General features: G+C 50.4%; 1 protein-coding gene across 1 annotated transcript in view; it reads left to right on the plus strand.

Annotated features, from left to right (window-relative positions):
• grin2ba (glutamate receptor, ionotropic, N-methyl D-aspartate 2B, genome duplicate a) overlaps positions 1–4,253 on the plus strand; it is a 70,486-nt gene extending 66,233 nt beyond the window's left edge. Inside the window, exon 15 of the mRNA XM_084677648.1 lies at positions 1,983–4,253. Within this exon, the coding sequence (XP_084533774.1) occupies positions 1,983–4,253 (2,271 nt within the window). The remainder of the gene's footprint in view (positions 1–1,982) is intronic.
• Positions 4,254–16,330: the final 12,077 nt, after the last annotated feature.

Here is a 16,330-nt window from a genome sequence, read left to right on the forward strand (position 1 = left end):
CTGTAATCATGTATAGATTTTTCCGGTCCCTCTGCGGTCTGGTATTTGAATAACTCACCTTCAGGGCTGGAAGTAGTGCAGCCTCGCAAGCACACAAACACACCAACACACACGCACGCGCACACAGACATCACATCCTGACTAAACAATGGCTGCCTTCTTCCCCCACTAGTCTGTCAGTGTTTGCTGTACGTGGGCATGTGGAAGACATCAGCCTCTAGCATGGAACACGTCCAAGAGGCAAAGGCACGAAGGCTCGTTTCGTTTACTCATCCATGTCACTGTGTGTATGTGTGTAAACAATGCAAGCTGAGCTGCATGTAAATCCTGACCCGGTCTGTGATAGGTCCACGCCCCGTCGCTACGAGCTAAGGGCTGAGAGAGTGCTCCCCGACAGGATGTCAACAAGGGGGTGGAAGGGGCCAACCAAGCCAAATAGGGAGACTTTCCTTCTCTGACTGGCCTCCTTTCAGAAGGAGAACAACAGATGGGGAGAGAGAGAGAGAGAGAGAGAGAGAGAGAGAGAGAGAGAGACAGACAGAGGGAGAGAGATACAGAGAGAGAGAGAGAGAGAGAGAGACAGACAGAGGGAGAGAGATACAGAGAGAGAGAGAGGGAGAGAGAGACAGAGAGACAGAGGGAGAGAGAGAGATACAGAGAGAGAGAGAGAGAGAGAGAGACAGACAGAGGGAGAGAGATACAGAGAGAGAGGGAGAGAGAGACAGAGGGAGAGAGAGATACAGAGAGAGAGAGAGAGAGAGAGAGAGAGAGAGAGGGAGGGAGAGAGATACAGAGAGAGAGAGAGAGAGAGAGAGAGAGAGAGAGAGAGGGAGGGAGAGAGAGAGAGAGAGAGAGGCTGACATCTAGAAATATCCAGGAGTGAAGGAAAAGTCAAGCATGCCGCTGAGGAGAGAGGGAGACGGGGCGAGATAAGGAGACGAGAGGACAGGAGAGAGAAAGCGACAGGCAGGAGCAGCCCAGAGGAGACAGGAGGGGGTGCCGCGGTACGCTAAACAAAATCTCTGTGTCACAGCGAAGAGAGCATCGTCAGGCCTCAGTCTGACCTCACGTGACTCTGACCCCCAACCTGGTTCAAATGCTGGCACCAGCAGTGACGACCTTGTCACCTTTGACCTCTCGTGACGTCCGGAGGCCGCCATTAATGCTGCCATCATCTGGCGACTTGTGAAGAAGGCTCGGAAAATCATTGGGTGTGATTGATTCGACGCACGGGGCCATCCTTCACGGCTGGATTTGTGAGCAGCCACGCGCTGGGATGTTGATCTGGATATCGTCTTATACATCACCGGATGCAAATGTCGCCGTTTGTCTTTCTGTCGTTTTGCCCCCTCTCCCTCTGCCCCCCATATATAATAAAGTGTTCTTCCGCGTTATTATATCTTGGGGTGGTTGGGGGCAGCCGGTGGAGGGGGGGGTTGTGTTTTTTTTATAGCTGCCGCCGGCTATTTTGATGGTATTGATTACATAGTATTGATCGTCCGAAGACCCACTGGTTTTACTGCTTCTCTCTCGTTATCAATCACTCTTTACCCATCCTCTCCCCTCCCGCCTAGCATTCCTACATCATTTCCCTCCCCTCCCGCAGTATGGACTGCAATGTTACATTTCTAGCTAATGACTATGGAGACATATCTGGGGCTTATAATTTAGCCAGTTGGTTACCTGCAACTTTTTTGAAAACCGCAGTGGTTTCTGTCTGGTCTGTCTTTAGCTCGTCAGTTGTACACCATCCTTGGGTTCTGTCTTCAGCTCTGACGTGTGTTGTCAGATCTGCGTCATGTTGCCAGGCATTTTTGTGGTTTTGTGAAGCCGGAGGTGAATAAAAAAAAAAAAAAAATAGTTCATATAATACAAGAATAGATGAAAAATAGTTTTGTTGTTTTCCCTTTCTCTGATTCTCTTTTACCACCCCGCCCCCTCCCCCCCCTCTCTTCTCTCCCCCCCCCCTTCCCCCACCGCAGGGTATCTACAGCTGTATCCATGGCGTCCAGATCGAGGAGAAGAGCAGCTCCGCCCTCGACTCGCCCTCGGCCACCATGAACAACACCCACTCCAACATCCTCCGCCTCCTCCGCACCGCCAAGAACATGGCCTCGCTGTCCGGCGTCAACGGCTCGCCCCACAGCGCCCTGGACTTCATCCGCCGCGAGTCGTCCGTCTACGACATCTCGGAGCACCGCCGCAGCCTGGCCGGCCACTCCGACTGCAAGCCGTCGTACCTCCCCGACGACAACATGTTCAGCGACTACATCAGCGAGGTGGAGAGGACGTTCGGGAACCTGCACCTGAAGGACAGTAACCTGTACCAGGACCACTACCTGCACCACCACGGCGGCTCCGCCCTGGGGCTCAGCGGGCCCCCGGCCAACCGCCCCCACAGCCTGGGCAGTGGCAGTTCCCTGGAGGGGGGCATGTTCGACTGCGAGAGCCTCGGCGGAGGGGTGGCGCCCATTTTCACCACGCAGCCGCGCTCGGCGCTGACGCACCGGAACATGAGTAAGTTCGACCTGATCTCCGGGCAGACTCCGCCCTCTGGCCAGGCCTTCAAGGGCGGCCTCCCCGACCTCTACGGGAAGTTCTCCTTCAAGGGCGGGGCCTCCAGCTCGGGGTACATCCCGGGCCACGAGCGCTACTGCGGAGGCGGAGACGACGGCAACATCCGCTCGGACGTGTCCGACATCTCCACGCACACCGTCACCTACGGCAACCTGGAGGGCAACGCCAAAAAGCGCAAGCAGTACCGCGACAGCCTGAAGAAGCGGCCGGCGTCCGCCAAGTCCCGACGGGAGCTGGACGAAATCGAGCTGGGCTACCGGAGGAAGCCCTACCACATCAGCCACCATCACTACCACGGACACCGCTCCGCCTCCCCGCCACTCCTGCCCCCGGAACGGAAGAGGGGCGGAGGGGGAGGCCCCAACGGAGGGAACCCCTCCTCCTACCTGTACAGGGACAAGGAGGGCCTGAGGGATTTCTACCTGGACCAGTTCCGCCCCAAGGAGGGCGTGCCCCAGTGGGAGCACGTGGATCTGACGGACGGCCCGGGGGGGGGCAGCGGCGGCGGCGGCATGGGCGGGGCCAACTGCACCAGCCTGGTGTCGGTGGAGGACTTCCTGAAGAGCGGCAAGCCCAAGAAGTTAGAGTCCAAGGGGGGAGGGGGCGGAGCCGCCGGGGCGGGGATGTCCGGGGGCGAGTGGGAGTGCCGGAACTGCCGCGCGAGCGGGAGCAAGCAGATGTCCGTGCACGGGGGCGGAGGGTACGGCGGGTCCTCCGGGCCGGGGGGCGGCGGGGGGGGCAGTCGGCCCAGCTCGGCCTCCTGCATGCGATGCGAGGGCTGCAAGAAGACGGGCACCCTGTACGACATCAGCGAGGACAACAACCACCTCTTGGAACAGATGGGGGGAGGGAAGGGCGGAGGGCAGCCTCAGGTCCAACGCAGGAAGGGGGGCCTGGGGAAGCCCCTGAGGCGGCAGCACTCCTACGACGCCTTCGTGGACCTCCAGAAGGAGGAGTCTGTGGGCATGGGGGGCGGGGTCATGGGCGGGATGGGCGGGGTCGGCGGGCAGATGGGCGGGGGCGGGATGGGCGCGGTCCTCCCGCCGCCCCGCAGCGTGAGCCTGAAGGAGAAGGAGCGCTACATGGACGGCACCAGCCCCTTCGCGCACATCTTCGAGCGCCACGGCGGGTCCGAGCGCGACCGGGACCCGCTGTTCTACGGAGGCGGCGACGGCCGCAAAGGGGCAAGCTCGCCGTTCGGGCTTTTCCGGGGCGGCGAGGGTCTCCACCGCCGATCGGTGGGCGAGAGAGACATGAGGGACAGGGATAGGTCGATGATGGAAGGAGGCGGAGTCGGGGGAGGCTACCCGCTGTCCAAGTCTCTGTACCCCGACAGGGCCAATCACAACCCGTTCATCCCGACCTTCGGCGACGACCAGTGTCTGATGCATGGTGCCAAACAGTACTACATGAAGAAACAGCAGCAGCAGCAGCAACACACGCCCAAATCCGTCCGCTCCGACTTTCGGGGCTCCATGGGTGTGGCCTCCTTCCTGCCGGCGCCGGGGTCGGCGGGGGTGATGTCGAACATGGCGCCCCGGTTCTCCAAGGAGCAGTGTCTGGGCGGGATGGGGAACCACCACGGCTCCACCCTCGGAGTGGGCCCGGCGAGACCGTTCAACGGCAGCAACGGCCACGTCTACGAGAAACTGTCCAGCATCGAGTCGGACGTGTGAGAGAGACGAGGGGTTAGGAGCAGTGGAGATGGGAGGAGTGGGGGGGGGGGGGGAGGAGAGGAGAGGAAAGGAGAAGGACAGGTAGAGGAAGAGGGAAATGTGGCCGTCACCTCTGAGGGAAAGAGGGTGGCACAGGGAAGCGCACAGTAAACACACAGTCTCGTAGGAGAAAACATGGGGGATACCATCAAAGACTAAAGAAAACCTGTTTGGGTCAAACAAACGGAGCCAACTAGCATTCCTAACACCCCCTGCAGTTTGCACACCAGAGAACACAAGAGGGAGCTGGCCACATAGTTAACACCAGAAAGTGACACCTCCTTGTAGTGGCAATGGAGTGTGTGTGCGTGTGTGTGTTTGCCTCTTAGACCCTCCTGCGGGGTAATTACGAGCTGGCGGGGGAGGCGGGGGTCGAGGGCAGGTTAAGGGGGGAGGCGGACCCTCCATCTGCTTCGCCGTCACCTCAGAAGGGAGGCGTCGTCTTGTCCATGGCGCTCTCACACAGGAAGTGACACGGGCCTGGAGACAGGAAGTGAGTCGACAGCCTGCTGCTCTCCATACCTCCCTCGCTTCCTGTAACACCAAGATCTCCCTTGTTCCTCCTCCTCTTCCCTTCCCTAGAACACTCGACACCAAAACCACCCCTCTCAGTTTTGTGGTCTGCTTTGAGAATACAATCATGGAACGATAATAAGATATTCTTACTGAAATAACAGGGTACAAACAACAATAATATGAATAACATTGTGAATAGGAAAGATGACATTATGACCGTGTTCATTATGATAATACCATTTATTGATTTTATGTTTTTACATTTTATGTTTCGATATTTCAAATGCTGTTTGTTATTAATATTTGTAGCTGTTCCTTTGTCTGGCCCCTGTGGCAGCCAAAGGTAGACTTGTTATGTGATTCCACCGGCAAACATGAAAGAATAGTCCTTCGGTCCCTTGTTTTTAATTGTCAACCACCATTACACTCTACACTCCTGCGTAAATTTGCTTTTGTTTTTCCGAATGACACAAATTGCTCAGAGAGGATCCGGAACAGGCTACGTTTTTTTGCACACAGCTGATGGTCTGCTGCCCACAACCCTTCTTAGTTTCAAGACCTTTTCAGGGGATTTCACACACTGCACACACGCAGTCACCTCGACTTGTGTCTGTCGCTGACAGTGAAAGACACGTCTGGTCGGGTTCAAGCCTCCGTTTGCAGACGTTGAGAGGAAGGACGTGCCTTAACGGACCCCAGTTGACGTGTGTATGTGTGTGTGTGTGTGTGTGTGTAACCTATGGACAGACCATCTGTATTGTCACAGACCAGTGAGGAATCAACCAATGGTGTTTGTCCAGGCGTGGAGGCGGGGAGGTCTGATCTAGAACGCTGAACCCGAGTTAGCGTGTGCGTGTGTGTCGGTACGGCAACATGATATATGTCACATGCGAACACGTTACAGGATGATAGCAGTGAATGGATGACTGTATCACACACACACACGCTGACCGTGAGAGGTGCTCATCTCTGACGGCTCACAGGCCTCCTTATTGCACCTCCCGTCACAACAGTGACAAGCATTTCACTACAGGATTCAGGTTCAAGACAAGACAACAGCCAGCAGCCTAATCTCGACGAGGCTTATTCGTGCACCGCCCCCATTGTCTCTCTCTCTCTCGCCCTCTCTCTCGCTCTCTCTCTCTCGCCCTCTCTCTCTCTCTCTCTCTCTCTCTCTCTCTCGTCCTTTCTCCATTTTCACTCACACCAGTAGTGAAGGTTGGTGCAGACAAAAAGACGGAGTCGCTGTGGACTGAACTTTGCGCTGCATTCCGTAGGAGTGACGAAAGATCGTCGCATGCGACGCATGACGTTCCCGTGAACCCGTCAGCCTGTTGAATAATCCTTCTGAGAGACCCTTCATTTGCCTAATGACAATGGTTTTTATGGATGACGGGAGCTTCAACGCGTGCCGTGAAGGACATCTCTTAGGTCACGCCATGCAGGACGCAAGGTGGCGGCCATTTTGAGAAGAAAAAAGAAGCTCTGGCTGGATGACAGATGTTGACAGGCCTTTTAGCCAATATTACTCTGAACCTTTAAAGCCCCTGCCTGCTGGTTCACACGTTGATGGGACACATGCCTTATATCGTATAAGAGTTGGGTGAGTCATACTGTTGTACAGAACTGAAGTTAACAGTCATGGAGAAGTTTGTCCTCAATGAGTGCGCGAGGTGAGGAGCTCAAGGGCTGAGTCGGAAGTGCCGCGACGAAACTGATCCGAGGTTCGAGGACGTGCCGGAGATGATCGCGCCGAGTGTCCGTTCTCTTCCCGCTCTCCAGTCTCCGCCCGTCTCTGTGACAGGCAGGTGTGCGGAGGAGAGGAAGATGGGATTGAACGATAACAGCTGCGTTTTCATGGGCCGCGCTGATCAAAACGATCCATTTATTCAGCTCCACCCCCCCCCCCTTCTCCCCCTTCTCCCACCTTCTCTTCACTCGCTCTCTCCATGTAATTTCATTGAGATGAAACCCCCCCCCCACCCCAAGTTAGCCTTAAATCAAAACGATTCAACACCCCCTCCCCCCAAATCCTGACTCTCCTCACAAGTGGCTAGATGCTAGACGGGTGTGGTTGGAGCTTTTGTACGCACTAGCTAGCGATGGATGGGGAGACAATTTGGAGAGATCGAAAAAGAGAATGAATAAGGAGCGCAGAGTGGAGGAAAAAAAAAGGAAGTGATGTCAGCGTCAATCAGTGTCAGCACATCAGTGTGTTCTCCTTTCCGCTGTAAATACATCTATTTAAAAGCTCTTTTCACTTTGTACAGTAAGCAGACAGTCAGGATGTAACTTTCAATATGTTTTACAGCAATTTAAGAAATAATCAAAATGAATAAAAACACATAAAATACACAAAAATACATAAACAAAAATATGCAAAATAGTTAAGACAATATTACTAATCATAATAAGTGATATAATTGAACTCTTTTTGCTTTAAATCTCATGTTTACTTAATTAAAGATAGTTTACCAATTAATCAAATTATTCTTTTAAGAATATGCTTTTTTGCTTACTTTTACTAAATTGTTGGAAGTCAAGGCTATTGCTGTAGGGTTAGACGTCTGGTGATAAGGAGGCGAGTTTACTTTTCAAAGTCTTCGCTACGTTTCCCTTGAATTGTGTTAGATTCTCTTTTTAATAAACTTTAGGCTACACTTCACGCTTTACTCAATAAATAAAAGTTATCTATACATTTATGTAATACAATATTACATGTATACATAGATGCGTTTTGCATTTAGAGGCAGTATTATATTGTGATCCTTCCTTTTTTTAAGCAATCCTTGTTAAGTAATTCAATACAAGATAACTTGTGTTATGTTCCCCTTTTTGGACCTGGGATCCAATGGTGATTGGACACTTTTAGAGCTAACGTGATTGGTTCATTGTTGCCCTCTAACTGTTGCACTGTGGAACAGCAAGACAAGCTCATTGGACGTCAGAGTGTTTTTTTCCTCACTTTAAGGCCAGCAGTGTCTCAAAGGGAGACTCGCTCTACATTCATCATACTGAGGAATCCATTAAAGACAAAGATGGTGTCACCTCTATATCATGTGCTAAATATTGTTCAGGGCAATGAGTTCATATTGTTTGTGTTTGGGTTAGGAATAATGTTTTGTCCTGTGATATCTATCACATTTGATTAATATTAAGACGTATGTTGTGTGATTGGGTCGCCTTCGTGTTGAGACACAGATTCACGTTATTTTGTGTAACTGAGTACAATAGAGTCAACACGTTTCCTTGATATTTTTGAGCGATGAGAAGATTTCTATCTTTGGAAAAATTAACCTTAAACTCTCAATCATACTTGTGTCTCAGAAGAAGAAATGTATTACTGAAATGTGTCCATATGATTTCACCTCCATACTGTTTTGGATTTTGCTTCGATATTTCATGAGAACGTATTTTTAGTTCCTCGTTTGCAATAAAATTGCATGTTCCCTGGGTTTTTTTTTCTTTCTCCCCTCTATGTTTGACTCTACTAATTTGTGTTGATAGAACTTGAACAACAGAGCAGCCCCTGTGCGTGCCTGTTGTGTCAAGGTAGCTCAGGAACTCACTCTTTGGGCACACTGTCTTAGTTTAAAGTAAAACAATGTTGCTGCTTGAACAGAGGAACACTGTAACACACATGCCACAATATCCCTTTACCCCCCTGAAAGGAAATGTTGACTAGTCCGCCATATCGTCTGCCTCATGCTAGTTTTCCTGACTGGCCTCCGAATTAGTGAGCTAGTCAAATTAGCATCCCTGGCAGCCACTGCCATTTACCATAGCAACTCTACCTACTTCTACCACCAATTCTTTGCCATGGCAACTGTACGAACAGTACAATGCGAGTAAGCACACAAAAGCAGCCATCTTTATTTGCTCAAGGACATGTTAAGGCCCTCTCTTTATCTCTCTCTCTTTATCTCTCTCTCTCTCTCTTTATCTCTGCTCTTGCCTGCCAGTACACACACCCAGTACACCGTGAAGATGAAGACATTTTTCATCTCTATGTCCTAGAGGCCTAAACATTTGTTTTAATAGGGTATATGACAACAAATAAAACAAAAACATCAGGTTTTTCAATGTGAAAAATCGCTTCCTCTGGTAGGGGGCAGTGGGCTGTGAACAGGTTCAGGGTTAGTTTATACATCACCTTTGTTCACGCATGTTGATCGAATGCACCAAGGCCATTTCAGAACAAATAGCAGTTTGTTTATATGATAAACCATTTTTTTTCTTCAGAAATGTACTTTGAAGTTCTTGCCACATTCTGGTCACCGTTCGCTTATTTCCTAGAGACACGAGCTGTGTACGCGACAAAGCAGCGCTTGAACCAATAGTTTTTATCTTGATGAATCACCGCCCTACCATTTTCTGTGTTTAAAATGTTCTATGAGATTTCATATTATTGTTATGATTATTATTAATTAATTAATTACTAACACATTTGTAGCGAGGGTTGATGTTGTACATGGACGATTTTTGCAGCAGTGAATATCAGTTTTTTTTTTTCATTTATTTGCTAAATCTGATATGAGTGTTGCACTGTGCGTGCAGTCACACTAGTGTGTGTGACATCTTTATTTACCCTTTAGCGTATTTGATATTTGTACACCTGTGCATTTTAGGATTCAGTTTATTTTACTTTTTCATGTCTTTGTGATCAAGACGAATGGCAGGAACTTGTTGTCATAGAAACATCAATTAAGGCGTTGTTACTTAAGTCCTGTCACTCATAAGGTTGTCACGGAGACACCCTTATTTCAGGCTGAGGTGCATGACTAAAGAAACACAGTCTCTCCTTCCCCTCCCCCCTACAGACTGGTTTATGGTCTCTCTTCTCAGACTGCAGTTCCAGAATGAATCCACCGCGCGTAGGAGGAACGTAACACAGATGGTATCACTTGTACACACGCGGTATCACTATCTTGGTCATTCTTTATCTCCCTGTGGCTCTTTTTTCCTTTGAAAAGGTTATTAACGTTTTTACACCTAATTGACGACACAAAAACGCCACAAAAACAAATAACTGTACAGATTGTGTAAATATGAATATTGGGAAACATTTAAACCTTATTCCTTTCTTTTTTTGTATGGAAATGGTCTAATTAATCACAATAATAAATTAACAATTTCATTGCAGATTTGCAAGGAATCATTCTCATTGTACCTCTGATAAGGATAATACTGATATCTACAACGATAAGTGCTAAAATAAGACTTATTTCTCTTTGTACATGACAAACAAAATGAAGTGTTAAGTATGTATTAATAAAAAATGATAAGTTTCATGACTTTGAGACTGAGTCGTCATTCCTGTGCTTCATGTACCCCCCCTCCCCCCACACTCTCTCTCTCCCCCCTTTACCTCACCTCCCTGTTTTACTGTCTCTCCTCCCTCTCTCCTTCACTATCTCTCTCTGTTTTATGTGCTCTCCCCCCTCTCACTTCTCTTTCAGTTTTGCTCTCTTTCTCCCTACCTCTCTATCTGTCTCTTCTCCAAAGCTTTCTCTCTCTATCTCTCTCTCTTTCTCTCTCTCTATCTCTCTCTCTTTCTCTCTCTCTATCTCTCTCTCTTTCTCTCTCTCTCTCTTTCTCTCTCTCTCTCTCTCTCTCTCTCTCCCTCTCGCTTCCTCTCTCTCTCGCCCTCTCTCTCTCTTCCTCTCTCTCTCTTCCTCTCTCTCTCTCTTCCTCTCTCTCTCTTGCTCTTTCTCTCCGTCCGTCCCTCTGCCTCAATTCCTCTCCTGTCATCCAGATGATTTGTCCCCCCCCGCACCCTCAACCTGTGCCTCCTTATTCTTTGCTTGGCCATTCCTGCCGCTGTATTTATGTTCCTGTAAAGTTTCTCCGACAGCCTGCTTGTGCATGCCTCTCACGTTCCATCGCTTTTACCGGCAAGATGCCGAGTGTGCTTGCCCACTCCGCTGGGCACAACTGTAGTCTGCCTGTCTCCCCTCTCGCCCCATCCCTCAACCTCCCTCCCTCCTTCTCTCTGCTTCTGTCATGCGCAGTGGCATCCCTCCCTCTCACTCCCCTTCTGACCTTGTCCCTTACTCTCTCTGTCTCATTCCACTGACCCCCCCCCCCCCCCCCGCCTGACCCCCCCCCAGCCCTTCCTTGTTCTTTCTCCCATGATTCAGCCCCCCACTTCGCCCCTCCCCTTTGTGCCGTTTGTGACCGGCCGGCCTGCAGAACCTTGACACGTGCGTTTGTCTCACTCTCAGTCCAGCCGCTGTCCTTCAGCTCTCCCTCTGTCTCACTCCATGTCTCTCCACCGCTCTCCTTCTCGCTCTTCCAATGTCATCGCTGATACAATACCACACCCAAAGCACAGTGTGTCTGGGCGGGGTGGAAGGCTGCTAGCGTCAGTTGGCCTGTTCCTCAAGAGGAGACGTCCCCCCAGACCGTCCCAGAGCACAGCTCAGGGTAGGGGCTAGGAGGAAGTCGTGTTTGGATGGAGGAACTCAGCAAAACAATAACATTACAAGCGGGCCAGAGAGGCTGTGTGTGTGTGTGCGCGTTTGTGTTTTACTGTGTGGGTGTGTGTGTGTCCCTTTATCCACGTTGCCCTGCTCCTCTTAGATAAATACAACACCTAGCCACCCATCCATCATCTCAAAGTTATCCCCTTTCTGTTTCCCCTCCCTCCCTCACCTCCTTGTCCCTGGTGTCTGCATGCCCTAGCATCCTGTTGTCTCTCCCCCAGGTTTTCTCATGCCTCGTCCCCACTATCAATAATTGAATACAGGAGAGAAAGAGAGATAGGGAGAGGGGGGGAGGGAGGGAGGGAGGGAGGGAGGGAGGGAGGGAGGGAGGGAGGGAGGGAGGGAGGGAGGGAGGGAGGGAGGGAGGGAGGGAGGGAGGGAGGGAGGGAGGGAGGGAGGGAGAAAGGGAGCACAGTATGGAGATAACAGACAAATTCAGAGAGGTACAGACTAGCACTCAGCAACTAGCAATCAGGTGAGTGTTTAAGTGGCCAAGGTTAAGGAAGTAAGAGGTACTGACTAGCACTATCGGGTGGGTGTTAAGGGGCCAAGGTTAAGGAAGTAAGGTAAGTTATTTTGGATGCCAGACTTAATTTCCTCCTTTAATGTTATGCAAAGTCCTACTCTCTTTCTCTCCTGTTCTCTCCCTCTCTCCTCTCTTCCTGTCTGTCTCTCATCCTCTTTTTCTTTAAATTCCTTTGCTTTTCTTCCCTTCATCCTCTTTCCTTTTTAATCATGTTTTTTCTCCCCCCCTTCCTGTTTTCCCTTCCTCACACCTTCTGTCTCTCTCACTCTCCCTCTTTCTTTTTTCTCACTCTCCCTTCATGTCTCTCGCATTCCAAGGCCCCCTTATATTGCATGTCAGGTTGACTTATCAGGATGGAGAGAGGAGGTAGAGAGAGGGGCAGCCGGGATGTAATAAAAGAGAGAAAGACTTCTGAGTTATGGATGAGAGTCGGCCAGATTATGGTGAATGAAAGGAGAGGGAGAGATAGAGCGAGGGAGGTGTAGAGAGATGCTGGGAGGGGAATCAGATGGGATAGTGGGGTAAAAAGGACAGATGACAATAGCAGAGGTAATAGCTGCCTTTAGACTGTCACCTTATCCTCTAAACCCATGTCCACCTCAGGCTCTTTTTTTATTAATAAAGAATACCCCCCCATACTCTCCCCAGTATCCAACTGCCCTGGTCTCTGTCTGTCACATGATACTATCCCAACTCTCTTTTGATCTCAAGCCCCTCCCTCCCCGCTCATTCACCCCCCCCTCGCTCACCTCCCCCCTTCGCTCACCCCCCCCCCCCCTCGCTCACCCCCCCCCCCTCGCTCACCCCCCCCTCGCTCACCACCCCCCCCTCGCTCACCACCCCCTCCTGCGGTCGCAGTCTTGTTCTCGTGTCCGCTCACTTCCTCTTCTCACCCCCACAATCCCACAATGCACCTCGAGACACAAGTGCCTACTTTTTTAACAATTAACTGTTACCTAGCAACAGGATATGTAATGCAAGTGAAAGCCAGAGAGGTCGATCCGAGACGGAGTGACCAGAGAAAAGTCATATTTCCCAACCCTCTGGGAACTAACGGCTATTCTGAACATGCCATTTTTCGAGATCACGGTGTTGTGCAGCTTTATCCCACCAATCCTGAGTGGCCTGTATTTCTCAGCTGGGATGTCTTCTCTTACAAAAAAAATCGAACCGAAAACATTTGACAATATAGATCATTTTACTGCAGGCTAGCAGCTAGTCTTGGCATGGCAAAATGGAGATTTGCTTGAGCGAACGAGACCATTTGTTGATATGTGTTGATATTTGTCACCGAGGTTAGGACAGCTCTGTCACGGAGCAGCAGTTGTGTCATCCAGGTTATTAATGTATATCAGAGTTGTGCTGGGAGACCATGGACTGGAGATGAAGGGTGAGGTACATCTGGATGAAAGATTAGGCTTATGATGCCAGTAGATAGGCCTGATAATAAAGATTTACAATGGTCTCAGGGAGACAAGACTGGAGAGGAGGAGAGAGAGAGAGAGAGAGAGAGAGAGAGAGAGAGAGAGAGAGAGAGAGAAAGAGAGAGAGAGAGAAAGAGAGAGAGAGTATAGGGTCCACTCAGTCATCATAGCTATACCCGCTGGGACTAACACCCAACAGAATCTCTACATGCAGAATTCTGCAGATACATATTACTTCACAGAAAGACGCCAACAAATGCATGTAGAGCAGAATTAGGCAGATTCCCATTGATAATTAATATCCAAAAGTGAGCACTACATTTCTTCAATCACCTTAAATCCAGCCCTCTAGACACCCTCCATTCCAAAGCCCTCCAAACCCAAAAGCTGAACCCCTATGAGTCCCCTATGTCAGTTGGTGCTGAGACTAACTACCCAAATTCAGACACACCCTGACCAGTCTCACACCAACACTGCTTTCCAGACACCAATCAGAGTCAACCAAATTATAACAAAATGTAAAGTAACCTACCGGGAACATTGGAAAGAAGAAACTAAAAGCCAAGGTAGATTAGAATGTTATCTAACCACACAATGCACAAAAACAAAGCACACACACAACATATACCGTGTGTGTGATTGACGTATATGTGTATATATATGTATGTATATATAATAACCAATCTTAAGGTTATGTTAAAGTCTCCTATAATCTTTCAACTGAATTTGCCATGTTTGGTTGATATTGTATTATCTGGTAACATTAATAGTATACCGGCGACCATAGTAACAATATGAATATTGTTTCTGTGTTCTGTGGTTCCACCGTTGCTTTGGCAATATGAACATTTGTTTCTTAATGCCAATAAAGCCAATTGAATTGAGAGAGAGAGAGAGAGAGAGAGACGGATGACAGATGGAGGGAGAGGACACTCACAAGTGACAGAACACTGGGAGGGTGAAAGACAGAAGGTGAAAGGAGGGATGGAGGGAGGAAGCGCGGGGGAGAAAGGGTTAAAGAGGAGAGGGGAAGGAAGGGGTGGTTGCCGCGGCAACAGGAGCAGGCGTTTTTCCCTCTATCTCACTCTCTCTCCTCTCTCTCTCTCTCTCTCTCTCTCTCTCTCTCTCTGTCTCTCTCTCTCTCTCTCTGTGTTGGTGCTGAGCCGAAAAGTTTGTCTGCCAGGTAAAACAACGTTTGTACGTGTGTGTGTTTTGGTTCGCATGTGTGTGTGGGAAGAGGGGGAGAAGCGTTACGTCTGTGTGTCTGCTGGCGTGTTACTTTGGCGTAGAAAACACTGTGTACCACCGTTTGGTCCTTCTACAACACACCAGGGCTGTCCTTCTACAACACGCCATGGCTGTCCTTCTACAACACGCCAGGGCTGTCCTTCTACAACACGCCAGGGCTGTCCTTCTACAACACGCCAGGGCTGTCCTTCTACAACACGCCAGGGCTGTCCTTCTACAACACGCCAGGGCTGTCCTTCTACAACACGCCATGGCTGTCCTTCTACAACACGCCATGGCTGTCCTTCTACAACATGCCAGGGCTGTCCTTCTACATCACACCAGGGCTGTCCTTCTACAACACGCCATGGCTGTCCTTCTACAACATGCCAGGGCTGTCCTTCTACAACATGCCAGGGCTGTCCTTCTACAACACGCCAGGGCTGTCCTTCTACAACACGCCATGGCTGTCCTTCTACAACATGCCAGGGTTGTCCTTCTACAACACACCAGGGCTGTCCTTCTACAACAAGCCAGGGCTGTCCTTCGGCAGAGTGACAGCAGCATTCAGGGGTACATGGAAGCCCTAGGTAGGCTTATTTCAATAGGTTGCAAGTTTGCATATCTTCCAAAACACATGAGCAATACCTGAGCACATGAGCAATTCCATCCGTCCATAACAGCATAATCTCGACAAATCACCAGACTAATGTTGCCTGTCTCATTCCGGGTGTCGGCGCGTGTCTCTGGCCCGGCGCCTTACCAGCAGCTCTGGGAGAGGAGGGATGGTTGCCGCAGTCGAAGGTTACCATGACATCACGCCATGAGGGGGAGGGGGGTGCTGAGGGCGAAGGTGTGAACCATACATCATGGTTGGGAGGGGGGCAGGGGCAGGGGGAGTGGGGGTGGGGGGGGTTGGAACAAGCAAGGTTCAGTGATAATAAGGTGGTGGGTGAGGGAGGAGGGAGGGGGGGGGGCGTGACATGAGCCAAGGCGCAAGGACAGAAGGAAGATGATGGCACTGTCAGGTTTAACGGGTGATGGTTGTGGGGTGGGGGTTAAGGGGAGTAGGGGAGATGGGGGGCTGGGAGAGTTGGGGGGGGGGACTGATGAGCTGAAGGTAACCAACGGGTACTTACAAGAAAAAACTGCTTAATTACGATGATCACTCTGCCCCCAACCTTCTCTCTCTCTATCTCTCTCTCCCCTCGTCCAACCTCTGTAATATGGCTGGTTTGAAATACGATCTCAATATGTTCCCTCTGAACCGGCGCTCAGTGACTCAAGCAATCCTCCCCCCTCCTCCCTCTTGACCCCCTTCTACCCCTCATTCCTGTAAACCCTCACCCCTGCAAATTAACACGCAACACACAGTCTGCTGTAGAGGAAGTCTGTTCTTGCCCTCCTTTTCTCTCTCTCTCTCTGTAGCTCTCTCTCTATATGTAGCTCTCTCATACTGTATCTCTCTCTGTATATCTCTCTGCATCTTTCCCCCATCTGCATCTCTCTCTCTATATGTCTATATCTGTGTATCTTGCTCTCTGTATATATCTCTGTATCTCTCTCTTCTACGCTATGGAGAGAGAAGGGCCTCGCTGGAATGCCGGGTGCCTAACCAGCCACCAGCCCCTCCTCCTCCTCCTCCCCCCTCGCTCCTGCCCTCCCTCCTCGTATCCATAGTGATTGAGGCAGGGTTCTGCGGTTGCTAGGAGATGTGGGGAGAGTGTGGTGGCAGGCCCCGTGGTGAGAAGTGTAGTGCTCCACGAGGACGGTGGAGGAGGAGATTATGAAATGGCGCCCTCAGCTGGCAGTAACTGGTCACTGTCTCAGTGGTCCTCTGCTTTGCTCTTGCTCTAGAAC

This window comes from Hypomesus nipponensis, chromosome 17 (genome assembly GCF_054491055.1).
Source record: "Hypomesus nipponensis isolate SF chromosome 17, ASM5449105v1, whole genome shotgun sequence".
Taxonomy (NCBI): Eukaryota; Metazoa; Chordata; class Actinopteri; order Osmeriformes; family Osmeridae; genus Hypomesus; species Hypomesus nipponensis.